Source organism: Stegostoma tigrinum, chromosome 2, assembly GCF_030684315.1.
Source record: "Stegostoma tigrinum isolate sSteTig4 chromosome 2, sSteTig4.hap1, whole genome shotgun sequence".
Lineage (NCBI taxonomy): Eukaryota > Metazoa > Chordata > Chondrichthyes > Orectolobiformes > Stegostomatidae > Stegostoma > Stegostoma tigrinum.
This window is the reverse complement of record NC_081355.1, coordinates 157,861,162-157,887,830: the sequence shown is the minus strand read 5'-3', so window position 1 is coordinate 157,887,830 and position 26,669 is coordinate 157,861,162. Positions and strand designations below refer to the sequence as shown.

The 26,669-nt window shown below is 45.3% G+C and overlaps 1 protein-coding gene across 5 annotated transcripts in view; it reads right to left on the bottom strand.

Annotated features, from left to right (window-relative positions):
* The window catches only part of adck5 (aarF domain containing kinase 5), a 159,566-nt gene that overhangs the window by 23,059 nt on the left and 109,838 nt on the right, over nt 1-26,669 (bottom strand). For 4 of the 5 annotated variants that reach the window (XM_059640587.1, XM_059640590.1, XM_059640581.1 and 1 more), the window contains 4 exons: nt 21,798-21,929; nt 12,799-12,882; nt 9,969-10,050; nt 2,514-2,592 (listed from right to left, as the gene is read on the bottom strand). In XM_059640587.1, coding sequence (XP_059496570.1) covers nt 2,514-2,592; nt 9,969-10,050; nt 12,799-12,882; nt 21,798-21,929 — 377 coding nt within the window. The remainder of the gene's footprint in view (nt 1-2,513; nt 2,593-9,968; nt 10,051-12,798; nt 12,883-21,797; nt 21,930-26,669) is intronic. The other variant, XM_059640597.1, reaches the window with a different exon arrangement.

Sequence of the window (26,669 nt, the reverse complement as noted above, 5' to 3'; positions counted from 1 at the left end):
GGATTCAAACATGCGCAAAAGAGCTGAATTCTAGACGTGAGGTAAGAGTGACAGCTCTTGATATCAAAACTGCATTCAATAGAGTATGGCAGCAAGGAGCTCTAGCAAAACTAGAATCAATGGGTATCAGAGGGCACAGTCTGCTAATTGGCATCATAACTGGCACATGGGAAGATGGGTGTTGTTTCTGAAGGTCAGTTATCGCAACTCCAGGGTATCTCTGCAGGGGTTCCTCAGCATAGTGTCCTCAGCTCAACCATCTTCAGGTACTTCAGCAATGGCTTTCCCTCTACCATAAAGTTCAGAAGTGGGGACGTCGTGCAATCCACTTCTGAAGAAGGGTCTAGGCCCAAAACATCAGCCTTCCTGCTCCTCTGATGCTGCTTGGCTTGCTTTGTTCATTCAGCTCCACACCTTGTTATCTCAGATTCTCCAGCATCTGCAGTTCCTACCATCTCTAATAAAGGAAAGTTTTCTGTACACTTTCCTATTCACTGCATTCCTGCTACATTCAGGGATCTATAGAGAAATGTTCTCAAGTTTTTTTTGTTCCCTTATATTTTTCAGTATGTCACTATTTATTGTCTCTTCCGTTACCCTATGCAAATGCAGTACCTCATTATTCTGTATGTGACTTCATTGAAAATCTGCAGAATTAGTGGATTAAACTGATTCTTCCTAAACATGTCGTGTGGTTTGGGGTGGGGACTTAATCTTCATGTCTCATCTTCAAGGGACACTAAAAGATTCCTCGATTTTGAGGCAGGCAATTGTGTTTGTGGAAGGGATAACAAAATGACTTACGTGGACTTTATATGTTGGGAGTACTAACCTTTCTGTGAACGAACTGAAAGCGCAAAGGATTAGAATCAAAACTATATTCTTAGTTGCAACATACGAGATCCTACCTTGACTCTGAAAACTGACTCATGTTATAGCCAACTTATTATTTTTGTTTAAAATATCCAGACCTGTATGCAGTAGAAATCTACTGATTGAATCCGTGAACCTCTTCCCTAGTTCTCTCCAGAGGACTGTAACCCTACATAATGCTCAGTTCTAGAATCAGTGGTTGTTCTTGAATATCTCTTGCACACAACCATAACTTTCAGTAGAGTTAAACGGGGGAAATTCTAGGTGACACTCAAAGCACAGATTCGGGCCTGCCAAAATAAAGGAAAAGGACAGGAACTGTGAACAATTCCATCTGGTAGCCTATAGATTCCTAAAGATCAGTTTTCACAAACTGCCTGGAGCAGTCTTATTTTGGAAAGCAACAACAGTGCTGCTAGTGGTTATGCAAACAGTTAACTTTCTCGTCAAGGCTGTCTCGGGGCTGTAAGTGATTTGTAACTTACAAAATAAAAACATGCACAAACACAGGCATAACTCAGTCAACCCGAGAGACAGCAAGGCCAGTGCTGTGCAGACTTTATAGATAAGAAGAGCACAATCTAAACTTGTCTGTTTACAGAACAGGACAGTAAATATTCTGAAGGATTTCTGGCACACAGCCAGTGGTGTAGATTGGGAAACTAGGCTCTAGAACCATTCACTTTATAAGTTCTTATTCATCTTTGTTGCATCATTACTTTGAAGTTAAACCTCAGTTCTACTGCTTGCTGAATGTGCTCAAAACTGCAGAATTGCTAAATGGTCTCCATTTTCCAAAGGCTTAAATTGTAGCAGAGACATGTACACTCTAAACACCCGAAGGCCCTGGTTCTTGGAGATGGAAGGACAAGTTCAATACATTCTTAAGAGATGTCACAAACACGGAATGGTTCCAGCTCAGAAGGCAGCCTTTCATCTGATTATTTCTGTAGTGACTCTCAGACATAAATTGTGCAACTCGCCACCTTCGCCTCATAACCCGGTGTATTCTTCCTTTTTGAGTTAACAATTCAGTTCCTTTCGAATGTCTGAACTGAACCTGTCGACATCACATCCGCAGTCAGTGCAATCCAGATCCCAAACACACACTACACGAAAATATTTCTATGTCTCCAATCTGCATCTTCTTGCTCTTAAGCCTTCAAACAATGGGAAATTTTCCTTTTGTACCCTGTCCAGACTCACCATGGTTTTGAATACCTCTATTAAATCTCCTCTCAACTTTATTTTCTACCAGGGAAAAGTTTGCACAACTGGATTTCCCCAACAGTGCAGCTGTCGTTGTGACCTGAGTCCAAATGACAGGCTATGTTCCTTGCTATGTTAAGACATCTTCCACAGCTCCACATATAAACTCAGATGAACAGTAATAATCAAACTTTCTTTCATTTCAAAAGTCTCGAGAGCTTGTTACCCACCTTTACAAAATAATAGGAGCTACAAGCTGCTCCTTAAAGCATTATTTGGGTTGGGGTCTGAAAGCAATAACATCCTACTATGGCAAAACATTGAAATGCTAGCGAAAGTAAGGTAAGCAGCAGAAATACCCATGTTCCGTGAACAATTAATAACTGTAGACAAACATCGAGAACAAAATCTTTTTTTAAAAGAACACTTACTTTATATTCAAGCTTTCGTACAACCCGTGATCAAGGAGCACCAGTTCTGCTTTTCCATCAGGGCCCTTCCTTACCAAAACTGCACAAAAAGGAAAATGCAAAACATGAAACTGACTTACAGGGATATAAAGGGAGTATATGAGGCACAGGAGGAGAAAAAAAGATTGGAACGAGAAATATGTTCAATATGTGATTGAGAGATGAATGTTGACCTATTCAGATAGGTAATAAAGATCCAATCAAGGGAGTCTCCTGGTCTCCTAGGCCTATATTCCTGCCTCAAAACAGATGAGGTGCTTTTTACTTCATTGGTGTTTCAGAGATCTTTCTGTTGGAAAGTGGTTCATCTCTGTACATATTCATACACACTTTACTTCAATGTGATCATGTTTCCGTGAGGCACTGTGGGAAATTGTTGACATGTAATAGGAGCGCTTTAAAAGTACTGTATATTGCTCATGGTGAAGGTAATCACGCTTCATATGTAATCTGTTTACCTCGCTTGACCTAAGTTTCTAAATTCTCATTCTCACGTTCAGGTCTTCCTTAATCTCTCCAGCCCTGCAACTTTGAGATCTGTATACTCCTTTATTTCAGGCCTCTTCAGGATTGAGATTGTTGACTTGCTCGCCGAGCTGGCTTGTTCTCGTTCAGACGTTTCGTCACTATGTAAGCTAACATCAACAGTGCAGCCTCCAATGAAGCGATGTTATTCTACTCCCCTTGGAATTTATACTGTCCAGTCTGTTATGTTGAGTAGTGTCATTTCTGTTTTGATCTATATGGGGTCCAATTCTATGTGTTTGTTGATTGCATTACGGGTAGAGGTTCTGGATGGGAGTTTGCTCGCTGAGCTGGAAGGTTAGTTTTCAGACGTTTCATCACTTTTTTATTTGAAAAAATATACTTTATTCATTCATAAGATGTACAAAAAATAAAACATATTTATACACCTACCCAGTCATGCAAGCCGCTCCAGGTTACCCAGGGAGTACATACATCAACTAAAGGAAGAAAACAAACAAAGAAGAAAAAAAAAGCAAAGAAAATACCCCAGCAGTTGTCACCCCGCACAGTCCCAGTGGCCCCCTGACCAGTTGGGGAAGGCGCCAGCTGGGCCCAGGTACCAGATAGGGCCCTTTTTTCTACTCTGGATGAGGGGTTTCATACCGTGGTCTTTCCCCACCGCGCCTTGGCGGCGGCTGCCCCAAGCTTTAGCACGTCCCTCAGCACGTAGTCCTGGACCTTGGAATGCACCAGTCTGCAACATTCGGTCGGTGTCAGTTCTTTCAGCTGGCAGACCAGCAAGTTGCGGGCAGACCAAAGAGCGTCTTTCACCGCATTGATGGTCCTCCAGGCGCAGTTGATGTTGGTCTCGGTGTGCGTCCCCGGAAACAGCCCGTAGAGCACGGAGTCCCGCGTCACGGAGCTGCTCGGGACGAACCTCGACAAATACCACTGCATCCCACTCCAGACCTCCTGCGCATAGGCACAGTCCAGAAGGAGGTGATCGACAGTCTCGTCCCCACCCGCAGCCACCTCGAGGGCAGCGTGCGGTGGCGCAGAGATTCCGGGCATGCATAAAGGATCTCACTGGCAGAGCCCCTCTCACCGCCAGCCAAGCAATGTCCTTGTGCTTGTTTGAAAGTTCTGGCTATGAGGCATTCTGCCAAACGACTTTGGCAGTCTGGGTGGGGAACCACACGACGGGATCCACCCTCTCCTTTTCCCGAAGGGTCCCGAGGATATTACGTGCTGACCACTGCCTGTTGGCCTTGTGGTCAAAGGTGTTTCCTTTCAAAAATTTCTCCACGAAGGACAGGTGGTACGGAACAGTCCAACTACTCGGAGCGTTCCGCGGCAACGAGGCCAGGCCCATCCTTCGCAACACCGGGGACAGGTAGAACCTCAGTAAGTAGTGACACTTGGTGTTTGCGTACTGATGATCTATGCACAGCTTGATGCAGCCGCACACAAAGGTAGCAGTCAGGGCGAGGGTGGCGTTCGGTACGCCCTTTCCCCCATTTTCCAGGTCTTTGTACATGGTGTCCCTGTGGACCCGTTCCATCCTTGACCCCCAAATGAAGTGGAAGATGGCCCGGGTGACTGCAGCAGCGCAGGTCCAGGGAATAGGCCAGGCCTGCGCCACATACAACAGTACCGAAAGCCCCTTGCACCTGACAACCAGGTTCTTACCCGCAATGGAGGGGGACTGGAGCGTCCACCTGCCCAGCTTCTGCTTCAATTTGGTGATACGCTCCTCCCAAGTCTTAGTGCATGCCCCAGCTCCACCAAACCAAACACCCAGCACCTTCAGGTAGTCTGTCCTGACGGTGAAGGGGATGAAGGAGCGGTCGTCCCAGTTCCCGAAGAACATGACCTCGCTCTTACCCCTATTGACTTTGACACCCGAGGCCAGTTCAAACTGGCCGCAGATGTCCAACATCCTACTCACCGACCGACGATCGGTGCAGAAGACTGCGACATCGCCCATGCACAGGAAGGTCTTGACCTGAATGCCTCCGCTGCCTGGGATAGTCACGCCCTTCAGGCTCACGTCCTTCCTGATGGATGCGGCGAAGGGCTCCACACAGCACACGAACAAGGCAGGAGAGAGCGGGCAGCCCTGCCTGACTCCAGATCTAACAGGAAAACTGTCCGATTCCCACCCGTTGATCGAGACTGCACTAACGATGTTGGCGTAGAGCAGCCGGATCCAATTGCGGATGCCCTCCCCGAACCCCAATTTGGAGAGGACGTCCCTCATGTAAGCATGAGAAACCCTGTCGAAGGCCTTCTCCTGGTCCAGGCTGACGAGGCAGGTGTCCACCCGCCTGTCCTGTACGTAGGCGATCGTATCCCTGATGAGCGCGAGGCTCTCAGCGATCTTCCTGCCTGGCACAGCACAGGTTTGGTCAGGGTGAATCACCGACTCCAGGACAGACCTGACCCAGTTGGCTATGACCTTCGCCAGGATTTTGTAGTCCACGTTCAATAGTGAAGTGGGACACCAATTCTTAATTTCTTCCCTCTCCCCCTTCCTCTTGTAAATGAGGGTGATGATGCCCTTCCTCATGGACTTGCACATTTTCCCTGCCCGAAGCGCACTATCATACACCTCCAGCAGGTCCTGGCCGACCAGGTCCCACAGAGCAGAATACAGCTCGACCGGTAAGCCGTTGCTCCCGGGAGTCCTATTCCTCTCCAAGGACTTGAGGGCTCTGGTCAGCTCGTCCAGGGATATCGGCCGGTCCAGCCACTCCCTCGTGCCGTCGTCTAAGACCTCCGTGATAGACGACAGGAACGACTCAGAGGCCGTACTGTCCGTGGGCTTTGTGTCGTACAGTCCGGCATAGAAGGATCTGCTGATCCTCAAAATGTCAGGCCGAGACGACGTCACCGAGCCGTCGTCCTCCTTCAGCCGGCTAAGCACAGAGCTCTCTTTGTGCACCTTCTGAAAGAAGAAACGCGAGCACGTCTCGTCCTGCTCCACGGAGCAGACCCTGGACCGGAAGATTATCCTGGAGGCCGCGGCGGCGAAGAACGAGGCTTGCTGGCTCCTCACCTCACGGAGGTCCTCTGTGACATCGACCCCAATCAACTGCAAAAGGAGCAGGTTCTGCACCCTTTTCTGGAGTCGCGACAGCTTTCCCGGCCTCTCTCTCGCCTTCCGAACACCCTTGAGGACAAAGAACCTCTTGATGTTCTCCTTCACCGTCTCCCACCAGTCACCCGGAGACTCAAAGAGGGGTTTCACGGTTCTCCAACCGGCGTACTCCATCTTAAGCTCCTCGACGTTCTCTGGGGTCAACAGAGTCGTGTTGAGCTTCCACGTCCCCTTGCCGGCTGGCTGGTCGTCCTGTAAGTGACAGTCGGCCAGCAGGAGGCAGTAGTCAGAGAACAACACCAGCTCGATGCCGGTGGACCTGACCGAGAACGCCCGTGACACAAACAGGAAGTCTATCCTTGAGCGAATAGACCCGTCTGGCCGCGACCAGGTGTACCTCCGCTGCGCTCCGTCTGCAGGGGTGCTGAAGACGTCAAGCAGCTAGGCGTCCTTCACCGTGCCCATCAGGAATCTGGACGTGACGTCCAGTTGATTCCCCCCACCCGCTGTCCCCACGCCGGATCTTCCATCTGCATCGATGATGCAGTTGAAGTCTCCGCCTAGGATGACCGGCCTGGACATAGCCAGCAGGGGTGGAAGCCGCTGCAGGACGGCCAACTGCTCATTCCATACCGCTGGGGCATACATGTTGATCAGCCTCAGGGGAGCGTTCCTGTAGGTGACGTCAGCCACTAGGAGGCGCCCCACCACCACCTCCTGAACTTGAGAGATGGTGAAGTCGTGCCCCCGCAGCAGAATAGCCAGGCCTGAGGAGCGACAGTCGTTACCCCCCGACCAGATCGAAGGCCCACAGGTCCAGGCGCCGGGCCATTTCCCGTACCTGCCGAGGTGCGGTATCCCACACTCCCGCAGAAACAGGAGGTCCGCCTTGATGGTGGTCAGGTAGGCCAACGTGGATACACATCTTGCAGTGGACTTGACACCGTGTACATTAATGCTCACAACTCGTACCCCCATTGTGGGCAGTGACCGCAGTACCCTCCCCAAGTCCAAGGTCCAGCCCCTCCATCTGTCCCTTCATGCCCATTGCCCGGGCTAACTGCTGGACGCTCTCCAGGCTCAGGAAACCGTCCGTGCTGCCTTCCGGGTGGCATCCCCCCGTCGGGGGTGCGGAGGCAGGAGGGTCCGGCTCTGGGTCAGGCTGGGGACGCGCTGTTTCCTCCTTCCCGCCTGGAAGTTCCGGGGGGCCCTCCAGTGCCCCAGCGGCACTTGACTGGGTGTCGGAGGGAGCCTCAGGACGCCTCCCGTCACCTGGAAGTGTGGTGCTGCTTTCCTTCTCCCTGGAGATCTTTAACTTCTGCTTCGGGCGGGCCCTCTCCGAATCCCCCTTGTCAGAGGAGCTCTTATAGACCCCCTAGAGCTGCCTCTTCCCGCCTGATGGTTGCGGTTCCTGGGCCCGTCGACGCACCTTCCTCCTCGCTTTCCGGACCGTCGTCCACTCCCCTGGGTCACCTGTCGCCGCCTCCATCGACTCCGGGTTGTCGGCGGGGGGGAGCGGAGCCCGCAGGGGCACTTTGCTGGCCTCGGGCCCATCCTGCAGGGCTGGCCCCTCCTGCACATTAGTGGGGTCCTTGCTGGGCCCTGGTGCCTTCCTCTCCTCCGGGGGGGGCTGGCCCCGCATTGCCCCTGCCAGCGACCTGGGCGTAGGTGGTCCCCCGCTGCGGGCATGCCCTATAGAGGTGGCCCGCTTCCCCGCAAAGGTTGCAGCTTTTCTCTTGTGGGCAATCCTTTGCAAGGTGTCCCTCCTCCCTGCAGTTCCTGCAGATGGTGGCTTTGCAGTCGGCCGCCACGTGACCTGACCTACCACAGGCATGGCAGACTTTAGGTTGCCCTGCACAGGTCAGGTAGCCCTTGCTCCCGCCGATCGCAAAGCTGGATGGTGGATGTACGACGTTCCCGTCCGCGCTCATCCTCAGCGTTACCTTGACCTGCCTCTTAATGGTCGAGATGCCAAAGAGGTCCATGATGTCAGTTAGGTCCCCTTCCACCTTCACGTACCTTCCAAGGAAGGTCAGGACATCAACTGCTGGCACATGCAGGTTGTACATGTGTACAGTCACCATACGGCTCCTCTGAGCTGGCATCACAAACAGCGGGACAGCGGTCAATACAGAGAGGGGGCCCTCACCTCCTTTCTCCTTGAAAACCTCCAGGAAGCGCTCGCAAAGCTTGGCACTCCTGAAGGTCACATCGTAAAAACCTCCTCTGGGGAAATCCTGCAGGCAGTAAATGTCCGCAGCAACGAACCCGCAACAGTCCAACAGGACCCTCTTCACGAAGAAGGTGCGGTCCACAGGTGCACCTTCATCCACCTTCTTTACAGAAACACGGATGGTGTTCCGGACCCCCTGACCTGGGGCACGAGCACTTGCCGCAGCCATCATTGCAGGTTGGCTGCTCCCCTGAACCAGCATTAGGCCGAAGCCAGCATTAAGATCCACTGGTCGCAAGGGTGCACAGCCAACCCGACGTCTTCCTTTCAACGCCAACACAGCACTCTCCTCCTCTCGGTCCACAAGAGAGTGGGTCTTTATTTTGTTCCAGATGTAAGCTGGTTCACTGAGCTTGAAGGTTTGTTCCCAGATGTTTCGTCACCATTCTAGGTAACATCAACAGTGAGCCTCCAGTGAAGCGCCCCTACATCAAAGACATTTCCAAAATGACTGCCAGACTACTTGGACCTCTTGGCATCAGGGTAGCCCACAAACCCACCAACACACTAAAACAGCAGCTAATGAACTTAAAAGACCCTATACAGACAACAAACAAAACGAACGTCATCTACAAAATACCTTGCAAGAACTGTGACAAACACTACATTGGACAAACTGGCACCAGGATACATGAACATCAACTAGCCACAAAACGACATGACCCACTATCACTCGTATCCTTACATACAGATGAGGAAGGACACCACTTTGATTGGGACAACACATCCATCCTAGGACAAGCCAAACAGAGACACGCACGAGAATTCCTAGAAGCATGGCATTCCAACCGTAATTCCATCAACAAACACATTGACTTGGAGCCAATCTAGCATCCCCTGAGAAAAAGAACAGGAAATGACATCACCAACGCAGGAAATGACATCACCAACCCAAGGAAACCTAACCAGATAAATAGAAAGCGGGCATAACACCAGCGCTTCGTCGGAGGCTCACTGATGTTATCTAGAATGGTGATGAAACGTCTGAAAACGAACCTTCCAGCTCAGCGAGCAAACTCACATCCAGAACCTCAACCTGAGCTACAAATCTTCTCAAAACTCGCGGGTAGAGGACCATAACAGACCAAAGAGTACAAATTTCAAGCAAAGAAGAATAACACTTCATCGGAGGCTCCACTGTTGATGTTACCTAGCAAGGTGATGAAACGTCTGAATGAAAACAAGCCAGCTTGATGAGCAAGTCAACAACCTCAGCCACAACCCAAGCTCCAGATCTTTGCCAAAACTCTAAATTCTTCAGGATTCCCAATTTCAATCTCAGCATAATTGGCAGCAGTGTTTTCACCTTGAGTTCTTGAATTTCTTTCTAAGTCTCCGTGTTCTCTATTCTTATAAAATACTCTTTAAAGCCTAATTCTTTTCTAAGTTTGGAGGCATTTATCCAAATATTTTGTTTGAAAGTTTTCCTGTACAGCAAGTTCACATGTTAAAAATGTCTTTGTAAATGCCAGTGTCGTTGATTGCAAAGTACTGTCTCCCCCTTTAGTTCCTGTTATCATTCTATCAACTAATTTTGGTTAAAACTGTCATCTTCTCCTCTGTAGCAGTTGTACCAAAAATTAGAGTCATCTGGAAGCCTCCACCTAGGACTTACTATTTCCAGGATGGGGGTCAGCATGGATGAACCCAGTGTAAAATAGCTGCTCTGCAAATGTCTTGACTAGTTTGTCCGCAACCTGAGGAAAGGAAGGGGAAAAATGCATCAGTATATACATCTCCTCCAGCTCTTCTTTTTACAAAGTGTCATGACTATAGGTCAGAACCCTGATGTTTTGAGGACATTTTAAAACATGGTTTTTTTTCAAACAAAAAGAGGACTGAAATTGTCAAAAATGGCAGTATATGTAAATTAAGTGATTGGCACGAGAGAGAGAGAAAGAGATACCCACAGAATTTCACATATGGAATGGAACTTCAAAACAACAGCCTTTAAAAGGTGAGCAAAGAGGCAAATCATCAGACTGGACTGTAATCTCTTGCGACTACTAAGATATTGAATGGGTGACTAACTCCTGCTGAAAGTAAACCATACTCTATAAATTTATATTCCAAATTGCAGACATTTTACATTTTCCTCTTTGCATATTACAGAATAAGAAGGATTAAAAAGCCAGTTTCAATTTGGATAGTACACGAGTGAGACTGAACACTATTGGTACCAGTCTGTTTGAATGTTAGTGTGCTATTCCTAAATACTCCTGCATTGCAGGTAAAGACCGTTTCACACTGAATGCTGCAACCAACAAAGGATAAGAAAAGGTCTCACACTCATCCTGGATGCTTGTAATTCGATAATATTTGAAAGGGATCAGAATTACAGAATCACAACCAAAGTGGAAATATAAGGAATGTAAAGCCCACTGCTCAACTGGTTAGACCACACTTGAAATTCTGGTTAGACCACATTTGGAATAGTGTGTTCAGTTCTGCTCACCTCAATACAGGAAAGATGTGGAAGCTTTAGAGAAGGTGCGGAGGAGATTTACCAGGATGCTGCCTGGACTGGAAGGCAGGTCTTGTGAGGAAAGGATGAGGGAACTAGGGCTTTTTTCATTGGAGCGAAGGATGAGAGGTGACTTGATAGAAGTGCACAAGACGATGAGAGACATAGACAGATTGGACAGTCACAGACTTTTTCCCAGTGCGGAAATGACTATTATGAGTTGGTATAATTTTAAGGTGACTGGAGGAAAGTATCAGGGAGATGTCTGAGGTAGGTTCTTCACACAGAGCGGTGGGTGTGTGGAATGGGCTGCCAGCAGTGGTTGTGGAGTCAGATACTTTAGGGACTTTTAAACAACTCTTGGATAGACATACGGAGGATAGTAAAATGTAGGGTATGCAGAGTAGATTGATCTTAGTAGGATAACAGGTTGGCACAACATTGTGTGCCAAAGGACCTGAACAGTGCTGTACTGTTTTATGTGCTATGTTCAACTACTAATGTTAAAACTATTGGTAACATCCACTACAAGGGCTGCAATGTTCATCTACTGCTTTTCATGAGCATTTCAGAAACCAATTGGCATAAATTTTTTGAAACATCCATCTATTAATTTCAAGAAATCTGGTTAAATGGGGTCCTTCTAAAACAAGTTAATTTAGCTTCGCAGGAAAGGTATCCAAAAAGGTACCCAATGGAATTTTCATATTAACCTGCTGCAACCCAACTAAGGGAGTCAGATTATTCCTCAATTGTTTGGGGTATCCCATTTGGAATCATAATAAGTTGGGGAACCTTTTTGAAGGTCTGGTCATGACACCAGCCATAACAGTATGCTCACCATAGAAAATGGACAATGACTGTTACAAATGGAAACCTCACCTCTTGACATTAACATCCTAAATACAATTAACTACAGATTCCAAATAATTAAGTTTAGTCAATCCATTATTTGGCTGTCCCTTGCACCCACTTGGGATAATGGTACAACATCTGAAAACCTGCAATCCTTCACCTGTGTCTAGTGAGGGTTAGAAAGTGATCATCAAAGCTTCCACTATTTACTCTCAGGGTTCCTGTAATAGCCTAGGATACAATTCATCTGGCCCTGGTGATCAACCTACCTTCAAGGAGGTCAGTCCCTTGAGTACTTTCCCCTTCTCATTATGCTTATTTTATCTAACATTTCACACTGTTCCTGTTTATCCAGAATATTTGCATCATCCTTCACCTTTATGAAGGCAGGCAAAATTTTCATTTGTAACCCTAAACAAGTTATCATGTACATTTCAGACAGGCCTTAGCCTTTATTTTAAGTTTCCTCTTGCTTTTAATCCACTGATAAAACATCTTTGGATTTTTTTATTTTAACCATCCAATATTATTTCATAACCCCTTTTCGCTTTCCAAATATCCCTTCTCACTGCAACCCAATACTTTCAATCCTCTTTTAAACTTCCTGAAGTACCTTTTTAAAATATGTTCAGACCAATAGAAATGTTTTGCAGAGTTTTCAATGAGCACAGGACTTTTTCACACAGGGCAGTTGCTGGGAAGAGACCTGCAGATCTTCACAGGAAATGTGTCTTTTAAAAGCTTAGAAACAGAATGCTAATCAGGAAAACTGATGTTAGTTGGGTTTGATTTTGGATTGCTCAAGCAATGGGTCCAACAACAATAAGCTTCAATTTGTATAGAACCTATAAAAAAGAGCTAGACAGTGCTAAGATTAACACTGAAAAATAATTAGATGGTTCCCCCTCCTGTTACCCATACAATAATCCTAGAGTGCGTCGTATGCGGACATCAAGTCTTGAGATTGATCTGGGATCTTCCCTACCCTCTGGTCACTTGGGAGGGTGTGAGTACCCACAGGGCTTCTACTACTTGTACACAAATCATTGCCTTCAGGAGGGACGAGGAGTAAATTGGAGGAAGTGGGCGAGTAGGGGGAAATAACAAAAAAAAAATCAGTACTCACATCTTTTACACTTAAACCCTGGTGCTCGATTTCTTCAATGTTGGTGACTTTATTGCCCTCACAGAAATCTGCAGTCAGGATTCGCTGAAAAAAAAAGGCACAAACAGATCAAACAGGAATACGCCATTTACAGGCTGTGCAGGGAGAAGAATCCTGGGTGTAAAGTTACCACAGTCCTACTGGACCCTCTCATAGAATCATACAGCATGGAAACAGACCCTTCAGTCCAATAAGCCCTTGCCAAACTAAATTAGGCCCACTTGCCTGCTCCTGGCCCATCTCCGTCCAAACCCTTTCCTATTCATGTATCTAACCAAATGTCTCTTAAACATTATAACTGTACCCACATCCACTATTTCCTCAGGAAGTTCATTCCACACGCAAATCACCCTGTGTAAAAGAAACCTGCCCCTCATGTGTTTTGTAAATCTCTCAGCTTAATCATGTGCCTTCTAATCTTGAAATTCCCCATCCGAGGGAAAAGATAATTACCATTAACTCTATCTTTTCCTCATTATTATATAAACTTCTGTCAAGTCATCTTTTAACATCCGACACTACAGTGAAAAATGTCCCAGCCTTTCTTTATAACTTAAACCTTCCATTCCCGGCAACATCCTGGTAAATATCTTCAGAACCCTCTCCAGCTTAATAATATCCTTCCTATAACTGGGCAACCAGAACTGCACATAGTATTCCAGAAGAGGCCTCACCAACGTCCTATACAATCTCAACATGACTTCACCATTTCTATGCTCAAAGGACTGAGCAATTAAGGCAAACGTGGCAGACGTCTTTTTAACCATTCTGTCTACATGATGCAAACTTCAAAAAATTATGTACATGCACCTCTAGATCCCTCTGTTCTACAACATGACCTAAGGCCATACCATTAATTGTACAAATCTTACCCTTGTTTGTTGTATCAAAATGAGATATCTCGCATTTATCCAGATTGAACTCCATCCACCATTTTTTCAGCCCATTGACCCATTTGATCAGGATCCCTTTGTTATCTTAGGAAACCTTCTTCACTGTCTACAATGCCACTAATTCTGGTGTCATCCACAAACTTACTAAGCATGCCTTCTATATTTTATATGAATGACAAACAAAAGAGAACACAGAACTGATCCCTGCGGAATACTGCTGGTGACAGGCCTCCAGTTCAAAAAGGAATCTGCTACCACCATTCTCTGCCTCTGACAGTTGAGGCAATTGTGTATCCAATTGGCAAGTTAACCCTGAATTCCATGTGACCCAACTTTACTAATTAGTCTACCATTATTATAGTCTCATTAGAGATGACAAGTTATGATTAAACCAAAATGTACCACCCCTCAGGCAAGGAGAGAGGTTTGATTCGATTTGATTGTTGTAGTCACATGCACCTAAGCAATAAGCTTTGTTTTGCGAGTAGTACAGGCAGAACATAGCAAACAAGGACATACAGATCATAGAATGCTTACACAGAGCAGGGCATACAGGTTAAAACAGCACAGGAGGTGTGCAAAGCAAGTTCAATAAACATTTGAAGTTAGAGAGTCTATTTAGTAGTCTTGTAACAGCAGGGAAGAAGCTGTTCTTGAACCTGTTGGTACACGTGCTCAAGCTTCTCCATCTTCTGCCTGGTGGGAGAGATTGTAGGAGAGCATTATTGGGGTGGGAGGAGTCTTTTATGATGTTGGCAGCCTTTCCACAGCAACGAAAAGTGTAAATTGAGTCCACAGATGGGAGGTTGGCTTCCATGATTGTTTGGGCTAGGCACACAACCTTCTGTAGTTTCTTATGGTTCTGAGCAGAGCAGCTGCCGTACCAGGCCGGAATGCACCCAGATAATGTTTTCTATGGTGCATCTGTAAAAGTTGGGGAGGGTTCTTACAGACATGCCGAATTTCCTAAGCTGAGGATGAGGCAGTGTTGTTGTGCCATCTTGGCTGTCACATCTATGTGGGAGGTACTGTCGCTCCTTGTAATTTGATGCTCTCAACCTTCTCAACCTCAGCTCCATTGATGTAGATGGGAGTGTGTCTTCCTCCTTTCTTCCTGAAGTTAACAATTATTTATTTCGTTTTGCCAATAGAGTGAGGTTGTTAACATTGCAACACAACACTGAGGCTGAGGAAGAGAGTCCTTTGAGAGGATTTATGCAGGTAGAATCTTGACATCAGGGACAAAATGGTTAAAATGTAATCACTGTTGGTTGAACAAACAGCCAAGGAGAAGCACAGAACGTCACCTTAGTATGATCAAGCAAACGATATTGTCACTGAATTGCTAAATATGGGTTCAATCTGTGTCCAAGTTGGCTAATTTATTCAGAAAAAGTTTACACAATTACTAAGAAAATTGAATACATGGGACCCAAAGGAATTGAGGTAGAATGGAAATGATTTGTTCATGGGAGAAAAGAAAATTTGTTGTCAGGACCAAAAACAGAAATTGGTGATAAAGCTCAGCAGGTCTGGTGGCAACTGTGGAGAGAAATCAGAATTAATGTTTCAGGTCCAGTGACCCTTCTTCAGAACTGGTGGTAACTAGGAAAATGTCAGTTTGTATGCAGAAGAGTGTGTTTGGGGCAAATAAGGGTTAAGGAGTAAATGGTTGGTGGGGATAGAGCCCAAAGAGAGATGAGAACAGTTGAACAGACAAAGGAGTGGATAATGATCAGGCTAGAAGGGTGAATAGCTATTAAATGGGGACTGTTTTTTTTCCTTTAATCATAATGGGATGAGGGCATCTCTGGCTAGGCAGCATTTATTACCCATTCCTAAATGCCCAGAGGACAGTTCAGAGACAACCACATTGCTGTGGGTCTGATGTCACATGTAGGCCAGACCAGGTAAAGATTGCAGTTTCCTTCCCTAAAAGACATTAGTGAACCAGATAGTTTTCACCTGACAATTGATGATGGATTCACGGTTATTATTAGATTCTTATTTCCATACATTTTATTGAATTCAAACTCCATTTCTGTCATGGCGGATTCAAACCCTGGTTCCCAGGTCATTATCTGGGTCTCTGGATTAACAGCCTAGTGATAATACCACGAGGACTTCGCCTCCCCCTGTCTAACAATGGGCTGTGAGTAATAGCCAACTATGGCTTTGTAACAAGGCCTGATGTGTGGGACAACAAAATGTGAGGCTGGATGAACACAGCAGGCCAAGCAGCATCTCAGGAGCACAAAAGCTGACGTTTCGGGCCTAGACCCCTCTCTGATGAAGGGTCTAGGCCCGAAACGTCAGCTTTTGTGCTCCTGAGATGCTGCTTGGCCTGCTGTGCTCATCCAGCCTCACATTTTGTTGTCTTGGATTCTCCAGCATCTGCAGTTCCCATTATCTCTGATGTGTGGGAGTTGGGATAAGGACATGGGAGAGCTCAAACCCTAAAGATATTGAGCTTGATATGGGCTCCAAGGGGCTGCAGGGCCCCAAACTGGAAAATAAGGTGTTGTTTTTCCAGTTTGCGCTGAGCTTCACTGGAGCACAAGAGCGACCTCAGACAGAGAATTTGGTCAGGGAACAGGGTGGTGCTTTCTGTGGCAGGCAACTGGAAGCTCAGGGTCTTTTTTGCAGACAGAGTGTGGGTATTTTGCAAAGCGATCACCCAGTCTACACTTCGTTGCCCCAATGTAGTGAAGACCACATTGTAAGCAGCAAATGCAATGGACAAGATTGCATGAAGTGCAGCTAAAGCACTGCTTCACCTCAGGGTGTGTTTGGGCCTTTGTTGGGGAGAAGAGGGGAAATAGATGGACAAATGTTACACCTTCTGTGGAGCATGGGAGGGTGTCATGAGGCCATTTGGCGAGTGTTGGGATGAAGGAAAAATGGACTAGGGTACCGCAGAGGGAACGGTCCCTGCAGAAGGCTGACAAGGGAGGGGAGGGTGTGTGGAAGTAACATCTTGGAGGTGGAGGAAAGAGCAGCTAATGATCCTCTGGAGGTGGATGCTGGTGGCAAGAACAATCAGTCCCTATTGCTACAGCAGCAGGGAAGAGATGGGGTAAGGGGTGAAGTGCGGGAGGCCCAACTGAGGGCCTTGTCAACACGGTGATGGGGCATCCTCGGTTGAGAAAGAAGACAGACATTTCGGAGGCTCCCTTGTTGAAGTTGGCACCATCAGAACAGATGCAACGGAGACAGATGAACTGGGAGAATGGAATAGAGTCTTTACAGGAAGCAATGATGTGAAGGTGCCAGTGTTGATGGGGGTGAACAAAGTCAAAAATCACACAACACCAGGTGATAGTCCAACAGGTTTATTTGAAGACACAAGCTTTTGCAGTCTCACTGCTTCTTCAGGAATCATTCAGAGGAGTAGCATCAGGCACAGAATTGAAAAGCAAAATATCAAAGGGTCAAAAAACTGATGGGCTGTTGAAAAAAAATCTTAAGACAGCCACTAAATCTTTGACCATTTGCAAAGGATTAAAATGAAAATTCCTGAATTTCTTTCAAGTAACTGACTTAAAGGTTTTATCAATTCCATTACATTATACACTCTCTCCCCTACACTGCGTGCGCGCGCACACACACACACACACACACACACACACACACACACACACACACACACACACACACACTCCGCTTCTCTCTCTGACACACACTCTGCTTCTCACACAAACACTGCTATAACATTCTTCTTTCTGACTGTCAGGCAGTGACAGGAATCAATGCTTGGCCCAGAGCTATTTAATACATATATAAATTATTTAAATGACAAAACTGAATGTCATTTCTCCACATTTGCAGGCGTCACAAATCTGGGGGAATAAGTTTATGGGAATGCAGCAGAGATGCTTTAGTGTGATTGGGACAAGTGAAGTAAGTGTACAAATGAATACCAGATGCAGTGTAATGTGGATAAATAGGAGCATAGGAACAGGAGTAGTTCATTCAGTTCCTCGATCCTGATCGCACATTCAATGAGATCATGGCTGATTTTATTGCCCAAATGCAAAAAGCCGCTTTGGCCCAGATCCTTTAAATGGATCTACTTAATAAAAAAAAGGGATTTATCTCAGGTTAAACATCCACAACTAAGTCAGTAACAACTTCTACCACCCTTTGTACGTAGAAATGCATTAATATCTTGAATGTACAGTCAGGCTCCAATTTTTAGACTATATGCCCTAGTCTGAGAATCTCCAATCACCAGAAATAGTTTATCTACCCAGTCTTTTCCAAGTAATGTCTAGGAGACTTCGATCAGATTACTGGTAGCCAGTTTGAAAAACAAAGAAGAATCTTAAGGGAAGGGAAAAGCTGACTGAGGTTAATTGGGTAAATAGGCTGAATGGTACAGCAATAAGTTAATTATAGGAAACATTTATGGAGACCAGTCAAGAAAAACATATTCCACCTACAAACAAAAATAACATATAAAAAGCCATCTGTGGTTTACGGAGGTGGTTAAGTACAGGATTAGATTAAACAAAGAGTCTGATAATGTAGTAAAGAATAACAGTATGCTTGAGGATTGGGAATGTTTGAGACGCCAGCTAAGGACAACCAAACAACTGATAAAAAGGGGGGTGAAAAGAAACAGAACAAGAGGCAACTAGCCAGGAATATAAAAACATATTTTAACAGGTTTTAAAAGTGTTTAAAACAAAAGTGGATTCAATCAAGAAAATGTTGGTCTCTGAGAAATAACAGGAAAAATCATCAATAGGAATGAAGAACTAGCAGAGACACTGAATAAATAGCATGTTTTCATAAATTACATATCAGAAAGAGGCACTAACCAAGGAGCTATTAATTGTGAGAAATTTAAAAATAATAATAACACTTAGAACTAAATTCCAATTGATCTTCAAATTTAAATTTAAATTAAATTGGGACGGCACGGTGGCTCAGTGGTTAGCACTGCAGCTTCACAGCGCCAGGGACCCAGGTTCAATTCCAGCCTCAGGTAACTGTCTGTGCGGAGTTTGCACATTCATGAGGCAACTGGATATGACACTTGGGGCAAATGGAATCAAAGGTTATGGGGAGAAAGCAGAATTAGGCTATTGGGTTGGATAGTCAGCCATGATCGTGAAAAATGGCAGAGCAAGCTCGAAGGGCCAGTGTCTGCGTGGGTTTCCTCTAGGTGCTCCGGTTTTCTCCCACAGTCCAAAGATGTACAGGCTAGGTGGATTGGCCATGCTAAATTGCCCATAGTGTTCAGGGGTGTGTGGGTTATAGGGGGATAGGTCTGGGTAGGATGCTCCAAGGGGCTGTGTGGACTTGTTGGGCCGAAGGGCCTGTTTCCACACTGTAGGGAACCTAATCTAATCTAAATTAAATTAAAATTGTAGATACTGAAAATATGAAAGAAAAGAAATTTAAGCAGGTCTGACAGCATAAAAACATAGAAAATAGGAACAAGAGGAGATCATTTGGCCCTTCGAGCTTGCTCCGCCATTTTTCACGATCATGGCTGACCATCCAACCCAATAGCCTAATTCTGCTTTCTCCCCATAACCTTTGATCCCATTTGCCCCAACTGTCATATCCAGTTGCCTCATGAATACATGCAATGTTTTTGCATTAACTACCTCCTGTGCTAATGACTTCCACTCTTTGGGTGAAGAAATGTCTCCTCATCTCCGTCCTAAATGGTCTACCCCAAATCCTCAACCCTGGTTCTGGACATACCTACCATCAGGAACATCCTGCCTGCATCTACCTTGTCTCGTCCTGTTAGAATTTTATAAGTCTCTATGAGATCCCTGCTGACTCATCTGAACTCTAGTGAAAACAATCCCAACCTAGTCAATCTCTCCTCATACTTCAGACCTGCCATCCCTTGAATCAGCCTGGTAAACCTTTGCTGCAACCCCCTTGACAGCAAGAGCAAGATCATCCTTCCTCATTAAAAGATATCAAAACTGCACACAATATTCCAAGTGCGATCTCACCATGCCCCCCTCCCCCGCCGTACAACTGCAACAACACTATCCTGCTTCCCTACTTGAAGCCTCTCGCAATGAAGGCCAACATACCATTTGCCTTCTTTACTGCCTGCTGCCCCTGCATGCTCACCTTCAGCAACTGATGCAAAAGGACGTCCAAGTCCCGCTGCACACTCCCCTCTCCCAATTTACAGCCATTCAGGTAGTAATCTGCCTTCTTGTTTTTGCTTTGTAAGTGAATAACCTCACATTTATCCCAATTACACTGCTTCTACCATTGATCTGCCCACTCACCTCAATCTGTCAAGATCATGCTAAAGGGTCTCTGCATCCTCGTCACAGTTCACCCTCCAACCCACTTGGTATCATCTGCAAACCTGGAGATGTTACATTTTGTTCCCTCATCCAAATCATTAATATATACTGTGAAGAGAAAGCAGAGTTAATATTTTAGGTCCAATGACCCCTTAGAACGGCATCTATGGAATCTATTGCTGGGGAAGCCTTAACAATATACTGTGATTTTCAAATTATCAGGTAAATATGGTTCTATAAAAAGGAAAATTGTGCTAGATACGTTTTCTTTTTGGAGGATGTAAGTGGCAGATAGATAAAGAGAAACCAGCAGACATACTACATCTGAGTTTCCAAATGCATTCATCAAGATACCAAACAAAAAGGTTACGAGGAAAAATAAGGGCTCTCAGAATTGGGGGTAATGTGTCAGCATGGATATAGGAGTGGTTAACAGTAAGCAGAAAGTTGCAGTGAGCAGGGTATTCTCAAATTGACAGGTTATGACTCATGGAGCTATTCAAGGATCAGTGCTGGAGCCTCAGCTATTTAGTTTACATACATTACTCTCAGTCTTCTAAGTTAGCAGATGAAACAAAGTTAGATAGGAATGTAAGCTGCAGAGACACAGTTTTAAATGAGGTAGAGACAGGTTATGTGAATGGGCAACAAGGTGGCAGATGAGCGTAATATGGGGATGTGAGGTTATTCACTCTGGTAGTAAAAATAGAAGTGCAGGACTTTTAAACAGACATGAAACATGAAAAAAATCGTATATCTTGAGGGGCTTTGTGTGCTTTTATAAGGAACGCAAAATTAACATTCAGAAACAAGCAAACAATTAGGATGGCAAATTGATCTTTATTTGAAAAGGACTGGAGTACAAGAATAAGGATGTCTTCCTACAGATCTCTGGTGAACGCACAGGTAGAATACTGTACAGTTTTGGCTTGTGGTGGAGGCAGTTAGCAAAAGGTTCATTAGATTAGTTTCTCATTTGAAACGTTCTCCTATAATGCAAGGCTGAGTGATTGCACCTAGACACACTATTTCACACACTCTCTCCCATACACACGCAGTGGCAAGATAAAATGAGGGGAAGGAGATTTGGCAGTGTGATCATTTAGGATCAAAGTAAGGAAAAATTTCTGAATTCAAAGAGTTGTGAATTTTTGGAATTCTCTATCTCAAAGCATCGTAAATGTTCCATTGTTAATTCATTAAGGCTGAAAGGGATAGAACTTTGACCTTGAAAGGTACAGAGTGTATCAGGAGTGAGTGGGAAGTGAGGAATTAGGGTTAATGATCAGTCATAATTATACTGAATGGTCTGACGAAATCATTTTGGGCAGTGAAGATGGGAAATATGTAGTTTTTCAGGAGCAGTCATGTTCCAGAACAAAAGTCAAATTTCTGATGCATCTTTGACAAAAGACATACTTCATACGCTACCACTATGCCATTTTAGAGACATCGCAACCATAAGAGAATTGTATGTCACCCTCAAAACTTGAGGTTCCATTTCTGCCAGTAGAATCAGAGACAAAGAATGATCTGGTAAGCAGCAAAATTTATGTAAAGTATATGTCTACAGAACCTACTTGCCTCAGTTCCAGATATCAAACCTGAATAAATAAGTGAATGCTTTAAAATCCAGCCTCCATGCAATGGAGCCATCTTGAATCGAAATTAAAGTGGTTTCCCAGCATGCAGAGCTAAGCAGAATCAACAGCAACCTCTTTAAATTTTAATCAGAGACACAAATCAGAGAGAAGACACCCCATTCCTTTTGCCTCACCTTGCTGGTCTGCTCCCAGTGCACCTTAGGAATGACAACAAATTTGAAGTGCCTGAGATCTTCTGCACATCGTTCGGCATTACGGCCTTCATTCTCAAAGTCCAGTTCCTGGGCCAGCGTTCCCTTCAGGTCCTGCCAAATGGAGTACAATGTGGGCAAGTGTGAAATTCTCCATTTTGACAGGAAGAACAGAGAAGTATTTTATTTACATGATGAGAGATTGCAGAGGGCTAAGACGCAGAGTTGTCTGGGTATCTTAATTCATGAATTGCAAAAGGTTAATTTGCAGATATAATAAGTAATTGGGAGATCCAACAAAACATTATTTTAAGAAGGGAATTGAATATAGAAGTTAGAATTTTATGCTTTGGTCATACAAGATCAAAAATCACACAACACCAGGTTATAGTCCAAAAGGTTAATTTGAAAAAGCAAGCTTTCTGAGCTCAGCTCCTTCCTCGGGCATAGTGAGAGAGACAGGGTATAAGACAAGTTATAAGCAGAAAGGTAACAACCCTGAAACAGGCTGCCTTTTGTTGAATCTTTAATTAGGAAGGAGACTACTGATTAAAATGCAAAATGTAGATTCATCTCAAGTCATTGTCTTGAGGTAATTAAGGCTTTTATCAACGTACGCAAAAGGTGATATCTCAGGTCAGACAACGCATTTTACATGCGACGTCTTGCTTAGAATCTATGTTTTAAACTGGGATCAGTCTTCTTTCAGCACAACAGAATGTATCTGCACTACACAAACATCTTGGATGAAATAATTTGCATGTATACCTGTCTGTGTTTGTGTGTGTTTCTGTCAGTCTCTGTGTCTGTGCGTGTGAGATAGAGAGAGACAAATAAAGTGTGTGCGTGCATGCAAGTATATAGTGTGGTGGGGTCACCTGTAGTGTGACATGAACCCATGATCACAATTGAGGCTGTGGGTACGGAACTTGGCTGTCAGCCTCTGCTCAGCAATTTTGCATTGTCGTATATCTCAAAGTTCATGTTGGAGGTCACTTACTTGAAGAAGCTGAATGTCCTTGACCTTGGAGTGTTCCCCCACTGGGAGGGAACACAGCTGTCCAGTGATTGTTACACTGTGTCCATTTATGGGTTGTCATAGCGTCTGGGGTCCAGACCCAAAACATCAGCTTTCCTGCTCTTCTTGATGCTGCCTGGCCTGCTGTGTTCCTCCAGCTCCACACCTTGTTGACACCAATATACCATGCCTTGGGGCATCCCTATCTGCATGTATGAGTAGACAACATTGGCGAAGTCACATGAGTATCTGCCATGCACATGGTGGGTGGTGTTCCTGTGTGTGACAGTAGTACCCATGTCAATTATGTGACATGTCATGCAGAGTTGTGTGGTGTTGTGGTCATTGTTGTCCTGAAGCTGAGTAGTTTGCTGTGAACAACGGTCTGTTTAAGGTTTGAAGGTGAGAAGTGGAAGCATAAAGGAGATTGTGGTGAGGTACTCATTGCCAGCAATAGTGTAACGACCAAAAAGAACATGGCGTAGCTTCTCTGCTCCGGTGAAGGGTTACCAACTGGTTGTTATCTTGTGTCTGTCTTCCGAGGAGTCATTACAGTTTTTTGCTGTGACACGACGGAAGTGGCGATTGATGAGTTCAGTGTTGTATGCTGTTCTCATAAGGGCATCCTTCAACACCTTCAGGGGTCCGTTGCATTCCCACTCATCTAACAGATCCTGTATGTGCGTACAGCTTGTCCACAGGGGATGACATTTTTAATATGTTTAGGGTCGAAGCTAGAAAGGTGCAGCATCCTTAGGTTACGGGTGGGCTTGCAGTATAGTGAGGTGCTGAGGTGTCTGTCCTTGATGGAGAAGTCTGTGTACAAGAATGAGACTGATTCTAAAGAGTAGTCCATGCTAAGTCTGATGGTGGGATGAAACTTGTTGATATCACTATGGAAGATAACAAGGTGTAGAGCTGGACGAACACAGCGGGCCAAGCAGCATCAGGAGCAGGAAAGCTGACGTTTCTTGCTCGAACTTGTGCATGAAAATGCTGGCATATTGGGGTGCAAATTTGGTCCGCTTGGCTGTTCCATACGTCTGAATTAAGAATCAAGTGTCGAAGGTGGAGACATTGTGGTCAAGGGTGAAGCACCTGAGTTACAGGATGGCGCCTGGAAATTGGCAGTTGTTGGTATTGAGTACTAATGCCATCATTGTGGGGGATGCTAGTGTGGAGTGCCAAAACATCCATCGTGACGAGGAATGTTTCTGTTTCTGGTTCGACTGATCCGCGGGTGCCGAATTTCTGTAGGAAATGTGGTGTCACGACAGAAGCTGGGCGTTCCTTGTACAATGGGTTTCAAGATGCCCTGGACATAGCCAGAGAGGTTTTCACACAGGGTCCCATTGTCTGATACAAAAATGTCCAGATGACATCAGAATCAGAGATGTACAGGACAGAAACAGACCATTTGGTCCAACTCGTCCATGCCAATCAGATATTCTAAATTAATCTAGACCCATTTGCCAGCATTTGGTCCCTTTCCCTCTAAACTCTACCTATAATATACCCATTAGATGCCTTTTAAGTGCTGTTATTCTACCACCCTCTTCTGGCAGATAATTCCACGTTCGCACTGCCATCTGCATGAAAAAGTCACCCCTTAATTTCTGTGTCCAGTATTAGGTCTCCCTATTTAAGAAATGATGTAAATTATGTGCCTCAGAGGTTGGCTACAAGACTGATAACTGGAGCAGGCAGATTATCTTACAAGAAAAGGCTGGTCAGGCTTGTATCTGCCAGAGTTTAGAAGAGTGAGAGAGGACCTGAATGAAACATACAGTCTAAAAGGTTTTGACAGGGTGCATACAGTGAGGTTGTATCCTCTTGTGGGAGAATCCAGAACAGGTGTCATCTACTTAAGACCGAGATAAGGGGTAGGTCATGCCTTACAAACCTTATCGAGTTTTTTGAGGATGTGACTAGAAAGGTTGATGAGGGTCGAGCTGTGGATGTGGTGTATATGGACTTCAGTAAGGCATTTGATAAGGGTCCCCATGGTAGGCTCATTCAGAAGGTCAGGAGGAATGGGATACAGGGGAACTTAGCTGCTTGGATACAGAATTGGCTGGCCAACAGAAGACAGCGAGTGGTAGTAGAAGGAAAATATTCTGCCTGGAAGTCAGTGGTGAGTGGAGTTCCACAGGGCTCTGTCCTTGGGCCTCTACTGTTTGTAATTTTTATTAATGACTTGGACGAGGGAATTGAAGGATGGGTCAGCAAGTTTGCAGACGACACAAAGGTCGGAGGTGTCGTTGACAGTGTAGAGGGCTGTTGTAGGCTGCAGCGGGACATTGACAGAATGCAGAGATGGGCCGAGAGGTGGCAGATGGAGTTCAACCTGGATAAATGCGAGGTGATGCATTTTGGAAGGTCGAATTTGAAAGCTGAGTACAGGATTAAGGATAGGATTCTTGGCAGCATGGAGGAACAGAGGGATCTTGGTGTGCAGATACATAGATCCCTTAAAATGGCCACCCAAGTGGACAGGGTTGTTAAGAAAGCATATGGTGTTTTGGCTTTCATTAACAGGGGGATTGAGTTTAAGAGTCGTGAGATCTTGTTGCAGCTCTATAAAACTTTGGTTAGACCGCACTTGGAATACTGCGTCCAGTTCTGGGCGCCCTATTATAGGAAAGATGTGGATGCTTTGGAGAGGGTTCAGAGGAGGTTTACCAGGATGCTGCCTGGACTGGAGGGCTTATCTTATGAAGAGAGGTTGACTGAGCTCGGTCTCTTTTCATTGGAGAAAAGGAGGAGGAGAGGGGACCTAATTGAGGTATACAAGATAATGAGAGGCATAGATAGAGTTGATAGCCAGAGACTATTTCCCAGGGCAGAAATGGCTAGCACGAGGGGTCATAGTTTTAAGCTGGTCGGTGGAAAGTATCGAGGGGATGTCAGAGGCAGGTTCTTTACGCAGAGAGTTGTGAGAGCATGGAATGCGTTGCCAGCAGCAGTTGTGGAAGCAAGGTCATTGGGGTCATTTAAGAGACTGCTGGACATGTATATGGTCACAGAAATTTGAGGGTGCATACATGAGGATCAATGGTCGGCACAACATTGTGGGCTGAAGGGCCTGTTCTGTGCTGTACTGTTCTATCTATCTATCTAAGGAAAAAATGTTTCTCAGACCATCTTAAGTCTTTGGAATTCTTTCTTAAAAGAAGTCTTGTGAATGTGTAAGCATAAGCAGGCAAAGTCTGCGCATTCTTTTAAGGCAAACTGATAAGCAAGTCAGTGAAATGTTATTGGAGATATGCTGGAAGGCAGGATGATTAGATCAAGAATGATTTCATTGAACTCTGCAACAGGTTAGTAGGGGTGTGTAGTCCACCAATGAAAATTAGTTCTTAATTTTCATGTTCATATATCTTGTGGAGAATGGTCTGTGAAGGAATATATCCCAATACCCTCAAAGTCAACAGGCATAGGAATTTAGTCCCTCTCACCTGCTCCAGCATGCAGTCAGGTCATCGCTGATCATTGCATTGCATTGCATCACTCCCAATTCATAATGATTAGATTGCCAAATGCCTACTGCAGCACTGATCCAGGTTACTATGGTAGGGAGTGTTACCACTTTTTAGTGTACATTAAGAAAAGAACAGGAGTTCACATTCCTAAGAAAGGCATCACAGCCAGAAAGTATCACAAAACGTCAACAGGCACAGCCACAACAAACACCCAGCGAACAATGGCCTGACCGGACCCAGGAGCTAATAGCAATACCCAAGAAGAGTCATCGCAGACCCCCAAGGAGACATTATCAGGCTGTGGCCATGATATGGCGAGGAATAAACAGTGGCCTTAGCAGTCAGTGTGGAAGC